The 14,215-nt window shown below is 29.0% G+C and overlaps 1 protein-coding gene across 1 annotated transcript in view; it reads left to right on the forward strand.

Annotated features, from left to right (window-relative positions):
- The window catches only part of LOC113380567 (helicostatins), a gene marked incomplete at its 3' end in the record, with an annotated part of 36,491 nt that overhangs the window by 19,322 nt on the left and 2,954 nt on the right, over nt 1–14,215 (forward strand). The window contains exons 2-4 of the mRNA XM_026619753.1: nt 1,504–1,696; nt 5,139–5,227; nt 9,772–10,413. Coding sequence (XP_026475538.1) covers nt 1,504–1,696; nt 5,139–5,227; nt 9,772–10,413 — 924 coding nt within the window. The remainder of the gene's footprint in view (nt 1–1,503; nt 1,697–5,138; nt 5,228–9,771; nt 10,414–14,215) is intronic.

Consider the following 14,215-nt stretch of genomic DNA (forward strand, 5'->3'; position numbering starts at 1 on the left):
TTGAAGTTAAATTTGTTTTAACACATCAATAAGGTACTTCTGGTGACTAGATAATTATTAAATACTTTTAACTTTTAAGAAACTTTTTTCATATTTTCATAAAGGGTGTTCCAATGGCGTAACGGTTAAACGCGCTGTCTCATGTAGACATTGTCACTTGTTCAAACTCTCGCCCTGAACAACCTGATATCAATAGTCCTATCAATTTTCGCTCAAAAATAAAGATCAAAAATATGTTTTCAATAAAAAATAACCCATGTCAGGCACTGAGGTGTCAGAAAAAAATCTCACACAATTTTTCCCTAAATCGAATAGTAGTTTATCTCAGTTCTGGACCTGCCTTGGGCAGTACTACCCATTATAAAGATTACTATGATTATGGACTATGATTTTTTCACATTAAAATTAACCTTTAAGTATATAACTTCTATTTGTTTCGACATTGATGAACAAATTCAAATTTTATATTTAAGGGAGTATTCTGATCTAGAATAAAAAAAACAACAATTTCTTCTTTATTGGATATGGTTATATGTACGGTAAGTATTCTTGAATTGATTAAAATTTAAATTATTTTCAAAATTTTAGGGGCTTACCACAATAATGGTCTGTTTTCTTCGAAACTCTCTTTTTTAATACAATACCCACGATTTCTCAACTTTTACTGATTCGATCTTCTTGTAATTTCTACAGTGTGATGAACTACTTCCATCCTTAAATTCCGATTTTTAGTATTTTTAAAAAATTCAAGAATATCAAAAAAAAAAATGTTGTTTTTTCAGACAGTCGCTACTTTGTAAAATTATATTATATTAGCTTGTCTGTAGTTCGTTTAATTACGACATTATTCTAGATGGAAAATATATCTTTTTTCTTCTTGAGATTATTTGGCTATAATCAGGGGTATAGTAAGGTTCCAATTTTTTGAGATTCCCCAGTTCATTGCCTTGAATTAAAACTTTATGGCTGATATTAATTTTTATTTATTCTTATTCAAAAATCATTAATTAAACTTATAGAAAAAAATATAATAAAAATTCTGTTTGCCTTTTTGTCTGCATTTCAAGCATTGCTCAAATTTCATGGCTCTACCCCAGAATATCCTGTTAATTCAATGTAGTTATTTTATTTCTACATAATATTTTATATATTTTAAATGATTAAATCTTTTAATAGTTTAACGTAAAACAACTAAATTTTACTACGAAATCCACATCACATGTAACTATTGAATCCAAATCCTTCCAAGTTAATTTACTGTTTCAGCCATGTTTACTAACTAAAGATACAATTTCCCATTTATACGATCTTGCGTGGGGTTACATAACATGTATTGCTAAAAGCTTACATAACATTAATTTCAAAATTGAAACCATATCTTGGAATAATAGCATTAAAGTACAAAACGGATTTTCTGAACAAGTAACACCTTCGCTCATAAACCACTAGAAACCTACAAATTTTATGTAATTAGTAATTAGTAATTATTTCTATTATTTCTAGGAGCAGTGCAAAAATGCGACTTCTAGCATCGTTTTTGCTGCTCTATGCTGCACTTACGACAGAAACTGCCGCTGAAAATGAGTCGGCACCTGTGGCCGCCGATGACCTCTTAGTCGCCGTAGACAGAAAGCCGACGGAATCGCGGGAAGAAAATGACGCCGACGAGCTCTTGCACGTGGCGAAAAGACAGGCGGTAAAAAGATTATGATGTTAAAATATAATAGTGCTAAAAAATTAATACTATTATATTAATAAATATTAGATTGATACTATTGAATGTCAATCGAAATTAATATCGGTTAAGCTTCTGTAAAACGAATTGATCGATCGATAGTATCCCCAAATGCCAAAGAGACGTCTTGCCCTAATCTTTTATAATTAAATGATATTACCTTATATCATTCCTTTTAAATAAATGATTTTGAAAACTAGTTGTAAATAGCATTTTGACTTAAGGAAAGTTGCGTGAACAAAATCAACTTAATCAATAAGAAAAATTGAAATCTAGCAATTTAGGTAAAATGTTTAACAAATCATTTTGAAAAACTACTGGGGTGTATGGCATCGTGCCTTAAAGCAAATTTCTGGAACTTCCCTTATCGTAACGAAATGTTCGAGAAATATGGATGTTTTCAGATAGATTATTATAAATATTGTAACATTGTCTAGCATTGTAAGAAATATAAGAATTATATAAACTGAATTGCAAAGTTGAAATTATTTGTTTAAAGTATATTAGAACTAGAGACAGAATTGAAAATGTAATCTGAATTATTTTCAATATACAAAAAAAAAAATTTTTTTTTTTAAAAAAATTTGAAAGATTTTTTTTTCAAAATCAATTATTTTCTTAAATCAAGTGAAAAGTTCTTTGAATCATTTAAATCGGAAGCTTAGTTCTCTCAAAAACTGCCATTTTTTGCACATTTAGCTTTGTATCTTCGAAATGGCTGAGACTGCCTCTGCCAAAAACTAATAACGACTTTCTCCCAATCATTATTAATTGAATGTTTTTTGTATCATTTAAATCGGATGCTCCGTTTTCTCAAAGACTCGATTTCCGTTTTCTGCACACTTAGCTCTTTATCTCCGTTACTGCTGGACCTGCCTTTGCCAAAAACTAATCAGCACATGTCCCTATCGATAGGAATCGAATATTATTTGAACCATTCAAATCGGTTGATCCGTGCGCTCGAAAACGTGACTGGAAAATTGTATCCATACATACACACACATCAATTTTTTCTGAAGCATGCCAAAATGTTCAGAAACCTTCAAAACGTGGAGAAATGCAAAAATTTTCAATTTCTATTTTTGGACGATTGCAATAACTTACCCTACGGGAAGTTAATAAGGATTTTGCCTTCACTAAACATAATCAATTCTACATAATCCAATTCATGTCATTCAAAAGTACTTATACATATCTGTAATTGTATAAAAATAAATTGTTTTTTTTAATGCATTTTATCCATACATTTTGTGTTATAAAAATGGATTTTATTTAAGAGGGGCTGACTTTAAACATCAAATGTGATCTGTGCACGACGGGCATAGATTCTTATTAGAATCGTTTAAGTGCGCGGTGCGATTCTATATTAAGCTGTTTTCTTTATAATTCAACCGTTTATCTTATGCCTATGATATATCAAAAATATATAACGTTTACCTATAAACAAATCTCATTACTTACGTAAAAAACTTCGTACACTTGTAAAGTATATTGCAAAAATAACTCTATTGTCTTATGAAATATGTTACCCGTTCATCTAGCATTTCTTTACTAAATTTTCACTACTGATGTTTGGTCTACATATTTTCAATGCACATTTTCAGTTCATAAATTTTTATTGCGCATTTTTACTATTTCCACAATACATACACTTGTTTATATTTTCAAAGTCTAGTTGTACATTTTCATTGGAATCGAGTAAAAGATTCGTTGTAAACTTAATTTTAAGTTACCAGTATATTTGTATTTTCTTGTTTACTTCCTGAACTGCAATTTATTATTTGCTTACTTGTATAAACAAAGTTTGAAATTAAAACTATAGAAATAAGAAATCTAATATTGAAAAGATAAATCACAAAACTTATTATAAAATTATGTTATGAATAATTACCAAACGTCACTTTTATGAAAACAGCTGTGAAGTTAGATATAGCGACAAGATGGCGACAACTATTTGGCGGTCTTTTTGAATGTAAATTCAAAATAATAAATAAATAAATTTAATTTAAATAAATTAATATACATAATAATAATGATATACATATTAGATATATATATATTATATTTATACTATTTAAAACCATAACTATATTGTATTTACATGAATGTAAATATTCAATTATTTTTGTTAAATATTATTTAATCTCAGCATGATTTTAAACACATTTTTAATGAATATGCATTGTTAGTATTATAAAAGTATTACTGTAAATTAAAATAAGTGTTTCAAATAATTCTGATATTAATGGTAGTCTTTCCATAATTTTTCACTGAATTTTAATGCATACTCGTACTATAATGTTTTATACTAATAGTATAAAATTTTAAATTTCAAGTCAAAGCCAAATTAACAAATTTAAAAAAAAATTATAAATTAGGAAAGCTAGGAGCCTGTGGTAACAGTTTTTGTTTTAAATTAGTATATTAGTACAGTTTTTGTTTTAAATTAGCATATTAGTATTAGTATATCTCGAGATACATATCTTTGTACATTTCTTATGGAATCTTACTACGAAATAGAGATAGATAGATGCTGTGACTATTCCTCTACTAAATTGAGTAGAAATAATTTCATGACAATTGTTCATTTTTTCATAATTAATAATTTTCTAGAAAAAGTGCCGCGTTACAACTTACCCCGTATATGGGGCTAGTTTTAACATCTGTTGGGGCAAGTAGTAATGTTAAAAAATAGACAATAATATTAATGATAATTTACATTTTACTTTGAAAAAATAGACTTGCCTCTAATAAGTAATTCTCTTATAAGTAATTCATTACATAAATCAACTATGACTTATACATTTAAAATATATAGTTTCTTCCGTAACATAATTTGCATATGACCATCGCAGAGATAGAAATAGATAGAAATCTGAACTATACATTATACCTAATATTTTTATTTGAAATTGTATAAAATTTGTGTCTGTTATAACATACACAAATATAATAACTCCAAAATGTTATAATAACTCCTTTTATAACTCCAACTCCAAAGTTTTGTTTGAACTAACCCCATGTTAACATTAACCAAGACTATTATTTAAATAATTTAGCAATTTCAAAAATTGTTGCTCGTTATGATAAATTTGAAACGAAATAAGATATATAAAATTAAAAAGTCGATAATAATAACGCAAACCGAAATTTCATGATAATACAATTATATATATTACATGACAAAAAATGACGGACTTGCACAGTTCTGTATATTTTGTCAGGCAGTAGCTATGACTGACAATATTTTAATATCGTTGAATTGAAAAACCCATGTTATACTTGCCCCTGTTACAATAAGCCCCTTGCTTCCTCACTAAATACTATGAATGATAAATGTTTTGAGAAATATTTATAATAATAAGTAAAATTATTTGTTTATAATTCAAATATTTCTATTTAGCAACCGAGCCTGCCCAATACTGTCAGGACCGAATTCAAGCGCCTACCAGTCTATAATTTCGGCTTGGGTAAAAGGGCCCCCTTGGCGGCCGAAGGTGACAGATCGAACGACGTTACAGGACACCATTATGAAGATTTTAGCGATTACGATAATATTTATCACTATGACGAAGATGGATTTGATAATGATGAAGAAGATATGGGACCCATTAACGAATATTACAATTACGACACGATCAAATGTGAGTATGATATTTTTATCATTTGGAGGACTGGGGTTTGTAATTTTGCAATTGAATATTGATATAGTGATTTTTTAATAGTCGGCTACGATGATAGTTTCTATCGAAATAATCTATAATTTTTGGAAAGTAAATTTAATGAGAGACAAAGGCAATAGTTACAAAAAAGCTTGAGGCTGCGGTTTCTAACTTGTAGGCTTGGAAAACTTTCAAAATGATATTAAAAAATAAACAAAAAATAATTTGCCTTTATGCATATTTTTACATAATAATGCATATTAGTTTATAGTCTGATAATATCAGGTGAATATTTATAAAATTAAATTATTAAAATACTATAAAGGGTCAGACAATTTTTTTATTAGAGCAGGGAGGCGCGGTGCAAAACAAAATTGGAAGTCACTGGCACTAAAAATGGAAATAATTGGATTAATGGGTTATTTCCGTCTAGATACATATACATTTCATGCAATTTTTGAAAACCCGTAAAAACGGCTGACAATGTTGCTTTTTTTACAAGTTATTAATTATAGTTCCGAGAATCTAGTCAAATAAAAAAAATAAAAAAATGGCACCCGACCATATCCTTGATTTCAGCATCCAAATAATCTGAAGAAAAAAAAAAAATAGTTAAAAGTGGGATTTTTCAACTAAATAATAAATAAAAAAAATAGCAACTAAAACTTTTATTTTTTTTACTTTTATTGCTTAAAGCAGTATTTTATTCAAGAGTATATTTATTTTAGAACTATATGCTTATATATGATAAATTTTATTAGTTTATTACTACAAAAAATTGAAACTCCAGTATTTTGATTATACCTTGAATTGTTATTTAATTATTGTTACTCATTATTGCCCAAAGAATTTCAATAAATTTATTTTAATACAATATGGTGAATATATGACAAATTTTACTATTTCATTACCACAAATAACTGAACTTCCACTATTTTGTTATACTTATTACTTGAAGGATTTTTTTTTAATTTCAATAATTTTAATTAGTGCTTGACCTCTTTTTAGTTATTGGGATTCTAATTATTTGAAGTTTTTTATCAAAATTTCAATAAATTTTTCGAATAAAATATACTGATATATGAAAAATTTTAAAATTAAAAATTTCTTTAAAGATAGTAATGGAAAACAATAAACCTTACTATGTCTTTGTTTCATTTTTTAATAGGTCCTTATTAAAATTTGATAAAACGTTGCAAAAATACATTATGTTAATATGTTAAATTATACTACGAGGGGACTGTTATAAAGATTTAAATATATTTAAATTTAATGTAGTTGATTTTACGATATCGTTACTATTATTGCCTAAATGAGTACTATCGTTTTCCTTCGAAGTGATATTAAATTCTACAAGAGAATTTCAGGCCGATAGATATATTCAGAGTGAATCAAATAAGCGTACTTGACTTAATCTGAATAGCTTCCACCTTCTATTTTCCAGCATTTTCATTATATATATATACATACATATATATATATATATATATATATATATATATACAGAGGTTCATAAGTGAAAACTCCTCTGCTGAGTGTTACGATCCTAAGAACATTAAGACGTGCTCAGGCAACTGAAATTGTAGTTAAATAACATGCGAGAAGATGTAATCTCTTGAACCGCTAACGCAGATAAATGTTAGAAATTGTTACCATTTACTAAATACAGGAGGAAAGGGTAAATAGGTACATGGATGATAGAGCCAAGACAGAACGGTGAAGTTCCTTCCAAGAACTATTCAACCGATTTGAGTGATTCAGAGGGTTATCGACTTGCGTTGAAATTTGGTTCTATTTAGTATATAGAGGAGAAATGGGTAAATAGATATATAAGATCAAAGACAGCATGACGACTCTATTCAACATCTTTTGAACGATGACATTTTTTAATTAATAATTTGATTAAATTAATTAATTTTAACTAACTTTGTACTTTGTGGACGTAACTATATAATATTATAAGGTCTATCACTTGTCCGGAAGTACGACTGAACCGATTTGAATGATTAACAAAATTATTGATTTTTGTTGGAAAATACGTAGAGTCTACATAATAATAATAGACAAAAATATTAATAAATATAATTTCATAGAAAGAAATTTAGAATTCTTCAAAATTGAAATTCTTGAAATTTTTCAAATTTAGATTCTTCTATTTTTTGCAAACACTGTTGGAAGTTTTGTACTATTTTCTTGTGTATTGTAAATTTTAATATTTTTGTGAATGACAAAAATTTAAAATTTAAATGAATAATATTTTATTAGTCACTCAACGGGCCAATTGTCTGGTAAAATAGCTCGTTGCCATAGCAATGCTATGTTACGGTCTATTTTATCGAAGTATTGCCCCCTGAGTTACAAACAATTCTTTTTCACATGAAATCAGTATGCTTTGGAAATACGCAAAACCACTTAATAATAACAGTCTTAAAAATTGCAAAAAATATTTAATATTTTTATAATACACATTAGTAGCTGTAATTTTAAGAACTCTTGAAACTTGAAACCTAAAACAAATGCATTTTGTGATTGCACTATTATCTTATGAACCACTAATCAATAATTATTTTTTATTATCTCATTAAATTTAATAAAACATATAGTTCATTTGAAAAAAAAAACTACTATTTCTTAGAATATTTTACAAGTTTGATTCAATCTTACAAATGTACCACAAATAGGGCACTAAAAAAGGTGAAATAGACTATAAAATAGTATAACCATTATCAAAAGTACCCAAGTATCCTCTATCTTTAACTCTGCTAAATAAACCGTAATTCCCATCAAATATTTGAACTGCCAAATGTTCGCGAAAACGGCAAAAGGTCAAAGTATCTACTGTTTTGTTTTCTGTTTATTAATTCTTGTTCTGTATAATCAGCAATAAAGACCCAGAGTTTTCTTCCTCTGAGAACTTTTATTCGAATACATAAACAGAAAGTGGTATGGTTGAAGGAATTGAAATATTTATATGGAAATGATGTGATAATAATAATAATGAAATTTTAGTCAAATTAGCACAGCAGCTTATTGGGTTATTAAGTTTTGATTACTGTTCAAAAAAAAAAAAAAAATATTTAAAAAAAAAAAAATTATCGTGGATAATTGAATTGATAATAATTGCTAAAAGGCAGCCATAAAATAATAAGAATATATATAGAATATATAAGAATATAGTTAGAAGTTTGAAAGCAACAAGTTTTAAAGTTAGAAGATAAGATTTATAAAATAAGAAGAATGAAGGCATGTGAAGAACAATTCATATATAAAAAAGCTATTGTAAGTGTACTTAAAAAAGAATACACTGCTAATTTTCTTAATGTGTCTAATAAAAATGCTTAGAAATAGCACAAAGTCATTTGAAGCCCGAAATAATATAAAAATATGAAAAAATATTTTAAACTCCAAAAAAGTTATATAGCACAACTAAATCAATTTTCCTTTTTTATTACATTATTTTAAAGTGCATCCCCGAATTGATTGATGCGTCTGTTTAAAATATAACCAAGTTACCATCATCCTTCAAAGAATATCAAACAAAAACATTCCTGAGAAAATGTTTTACCGAAAAGTTTCTAAAGTTTTTACAGGTTACTACGGCAACCGTCCAGCCTGTAAAGAGAAAGTTGATTTGCATGCTGGAAAATTAGATGAATTTTCTGAAAAAAGAATATTTCATAATAATATTCATAGAAAAAACTAGAGACTGTCTAAAGGCAAGAGTTGAGATGAGAACTTATGAGAAAATGCGAATCCGAAATTATGTTGTAATAATTTACATTTTTATTTACTGTCTGCTTTTCAAACATAAGTTTATATGAGATTGAGATAATATTGTCCTAATTTTTATTTCTCTGCTAATGGTATTCAAAAGAAATAAAGTTATTTTTTCCTTGAATAAAAGAAAGCCAAGGAAATATAAAGCTCTAATTCATTGGCAGACAAAAACTTGGTCATTTAGTATTCATTGACTGTTATCATTGATAATAAAAAGACTATTACGTAGGGCGTCAACATAATTAGTTTCTGACGTGATGAGAACGTGATGAAAATGGTAATCATATATTTTGGTATGAATTGCGACTAAAAATAATTTGTTTCATAAAAAGCATCTGATGGTGTTACGGAATTCATATTCATATCTCTGATTCCGCATCTCATGGTACTTAGGTACACAATTAGAATAAAATCCAATTTCATACAAAGTGTTTGAATCTCTTGCTGCGACTTATTATTATTAGTATTAATATTAATATTGTTATTATTATCAAATATTTCTATTACTTTTTCAGCTGACCATAATCGACAAACGCCATTGGATGGCGGCAAAAGAGCCCGCGAGATGTTCAATTTTGGCTTGGGCAAACGCACCAGAAATCTTTATGAATTTGGGCTTGGTAAAAGAAGTATGCGAGAATATGCTTTCGGCTTAGGCAAAAAATCAGATAGACCCCAACTGCGATCCCCAATGTACGAATTTGGACTCGGCAAAAGGACCCCAGGATATAATTTCGGTCTAGGAAAAAGATTGAGGACGTACGAGTTTGGATTAGGTAAACGAGTACCAGGATACGATTTTGGACTAGGAAAAAGGATGCCGAGTTATGACTTTGGTTTGGGAAAAAGGACGCCGAGTTATGATTTTGGTTTAGGCAAAAGGACGCCGAGTTATGATTTTGGTTTAGGCAAGAGGTCGCCAAGTTACGATTTTGGTTTGGGCAAAAGGACGCCCAGTTACGATTTTGGTTTGGGCAAGCGAGTGCCGAGTTATGATTTCGGATTGGGCAAAAGGAGTCCCAGTTACGATTTTGGATTGGGAAAAAGGAAACAGTACGAGTTCGGATTGGGTAAGAAGAGATTGTATGAATTTGGATTGGGCAAACGAGTTCCCAGCTACGACTTTGGTTTGGGAAAAAGATTGCCAGCACGTTACGACTTTGGAATGGGTAAACGATTGCCATTATATGAATTTGGATTAGGCAAACGATCCGACGATTTCCAGGCGGAAGATGTCGAGTACGATTCATATGATGATTTAGATAAAAGAAATCAAAACTACGGACACAAGAGGTTACATGAATTCAATTTCGGTTTGGGAAAACGGACGACCGACGTTTCGGAAAACGATGACGATCCTACTACTAGTCAATGAATAAATCTATTTCTAATTAAGGGTGCGATGTGTATAGTATTCTTTCATTCAAAACAAATAACAAGAAGTCAATGAAGTGGTATTTATATGTTCCTATAATGTTTTAATGAAGATGCCATGCTTTTCCAATTTATAAGCAAAAGAAATATGATGATTTGGCAAACGATGTATTTGAATCATTTTTTTGATGATAATGATGTATTTATTGTTATTAATATGCATGTATATAATATAACTAAATAAAGCAAATATATGTATTTTTAATTAACATATTTTAATTCTGTGTTCTTTATAAACACCAACACCATAACACCACGTTTACAGGTTTAGTAGAATAAACAAAGATTTTTTATATTGCTCCAGAGATCCTAATTTCAGGAATTAATTAGTAAAATTGTTTCAGTAATTGTCTGCCAATATGACCAACTGTTTATGTGAAATCATAATTTTTGTGAAAAATAAACTTCAAGATTAATAGCAAGTAACTATGTAAGGTAGAATTTTTTTTTATTATTAATTAATAAACAGCAATCAAAATTACATAAAATTTTTGGTAGAAATAAATAACAATACATTTATATTTAGTTAGTTTAATCAAAATATTTATTGATTACACTTGAATGAGTCTATAATGAGATATATGGATAATTACCGATTCATTGGTTTATAATTCCATATCTCGTATAAATTTAATGTCAAAATTTCATTATTCAAATGATATGATATTTTAAGTGGCGGCACTTGCGGAAGCTTGATTTCTGTAAAAAGATTTTATTATTGAAGAATTCATGTTTGAATCCATTAAATATGCGTACAGCATCAAAGGTTTATATATTTGATTCGGTTTATATATGTGGTCCGTAGTTGCTTTGAAACTACAAACGTGGCAGTAGCATTTTCAACGAATAGCAGAGAATTTGTGTGAGTAAATCATCCACATAATAAAAATAAAATAAAAATATTTTAATATTAAAGTCTAACCTAGATAAATTACCTTTTTAAGCATGGAAATTCCCAAAACTTCTGACCTTTGAAGAATGTTTCACCGTCGGCAAGTGTTTGAGGCAATTCTCTTCCTGCAGTTTCAGGAAGAAGTAAACACAAAAATGCAATAGTTATTGCTATGCCACCCAATATAAACAAAGGCAATGCGAAGAACACATCAGCCTGCAAATTTTACAAATTTTATAACTGAAGACATGTTGTAGAAATTTAGTGATGTGCCGACTGAAAAAATTCCTGAATCGAATGATTCAAACCAGAATAAAATCTGATTTAAATTATAAGTCGAATCAACTCAAAAGATGATTCAAATCAAATCGAATCAAGCCTAAATATGGACAAACATAATCTAAGACAAGAAAAACTCAATTGGTGTACTTATTTAGAAAACGTGATCAAAATTTATGATAAAAATTGGTAAGTTTAAACATAAACTCTCAAAAAATATTTTATAAAAATTTTGATAACGGTTGAAATATATTTTCAAATTAATTTACAATAATGGTTAACCGAACATACTTCTGCATCACTAAAGCATGTAAAACAGGATTTAAAATCTTGCTAGTATTTCATTGTTGTAAATTTTCCATTAGTTTTGTAATAAAAAGTTACGTATGAATTATGTTCCGCCTTCTGGTGTTTATTAAATATTTAGAAAAATTATATATTGTAAAATTTAAATTAATTTCATTGTCTTGAGTGGCTTATTGTGATAATATTTAAAATCTATACTACATGTATGAAAAAAAAAACAAAAATAAAAGACCGATTCTTTTGCATAACAGACCAATGTTATGGCAAGGCTATGTTATGAAGAACTTTCCATACAAGTTCGTTATAAATATTGACAGGAGCCATGTGTGCAGTCAGGCTTTTTGCTCAGGTTGTCAGATAGAAAACCTAACCTAGAAACCTCACAAATGTAAAAAAAACGATCTTAGATAACAGGGTATTTCTGATCCAGCTTCATAATATATGACAGGGCCATGCAATGCCCCAACTTCCATACATTATACTACTAAATCATACTGAATACTGTCGAAATGTCATGTATTTGCTGTGCATTCAGGAGTTTTATACATAAACTGCAACGTCACTCGTATGTTATGAATCTGAGTCAGAAAGACCTGGTTATCCAACATCGTTTTTCAACATTTTTATGGTTTCTAGGTTATGTTTTCTATCTGACAACCTGAAATAATCGTCTGACTGCACAGTAACCGCATGGCTTTTGTCAATATTTAGATCAAATTTGTATGGAAAGTTCTTCATAACATAGTCTTGCCATAACATTGGTCTGTTATGCGGCAGAATTGGACTCATAATCAAAAGTTTGAATGTAATGCAATAAATTTAAAAAAAAATATTATTAGTACCGATTGTGATATGAATGGCGTCACCATACTGGCGGTGCTTCCCATGACCATAATAAAAGTCATCCCTTGGGCTCGGACTACAGTGGGTATCAACTCAACGGCATATTGTAAACCGATGTTGAACGTTATGTTTATGAAGAATCTGCTAATTATGAACAGACTTGCCGAGGGCACCCCTTTGAATAAAAAATTATATTTATGAAAAATATAGTATTTGCTATTTAATTTGCAATGTAAGTGTATTACACATCATCCATGACATGATTCTTCTATTCTGAAGTGACCATTATTTTGATTTTTTTATGAATAAATCATTTACTCACCAATTGGAACACAAGCAGCCAATAAACCAAATACAGCGCAACCCATGAGCGTCACAAAATTCATCCATCTCTTACCAAAATAGTCGAGAGTTACAATTAAAAGTAAATCGGCTGGAGATTCCGTAGCAGATGCTATAGTAAAAGATAGGTAATATTTCCAACCTGTATTTTCTAAATTTTTCACATGTCCATCATAAACTATAGAAACTCCTATCCAGACAATTATTATTAGCAATACATTTTTCCTTAATTCTGGAGCGCGAAATAGATCTAAAATTGTGTATTTATGTCGTTGCATCGATTCATCTATTTGTTGGCCAGCCTAATAATAGAAAAATACATATTGTTTGCATAGTATAAAACAATAATTAAATTTAATAATAATAATAATGTGAGGTATTTAAATATATTGTTTGTTGGATACACACGATGAACTCTTCGTAAAGACGTTCATCAACCACTTTTCTATTCACTCTTGCAATTCTTCGAATTATTTTCATTCCTCTTTTTACTTTTCCTTGGGACAACAGCCATCTGTAATGGACACAACAATATTATTAACTTCCCGAAGGAGAAGATTATGTTTTCATCAAAAAATTCGATTCGCTAATTTTATGCTCTCTCGGCGTTTCAAGCCATTCTGAATCTAATGAGACCAAATTTGGAAAACGTGTGTGTGTGCGTGAACAGATTTTTCACCGTAAATTGACGTTACCTCAAACTTGATTTTAAATTGATTTTAAAAACTCAAAAACCGTTCGATAAATATAGGTTGAGAATCGTGCTGGTTAGTTTTTGATAAAGATTCGCTGGAACACGTTCTTATAATTAACTGTTGAAAAAATTGTTTTAGAGGATTTTCATAATTTTTTTTGGCGATTGATATCATGGTCTTCAAGATCATACTAACATGTTACGGCCCTACGACAGCTCGTTTAACTTTGAAAATTTGTCAAAGTTTTAAA

Source organism: Ctenocephalides felis, unplaced genomic scaffold (genome assembly GCF_003426905.1).
Source record: "Ctenocephalides felis isolate EL2017-DRISC unplaced genomic scaffold, ASM342690v1 CF-g0.4_SCAFFOLD_00845, whole genome shotgun sequence".
Classification (NCBI taxonomy): Eukaryota; Metazoa; Arthropoda; class Insecta; order Siphonaptera; family Pulicidae; genus Ctenocephalides; species Ctenocephalides felis.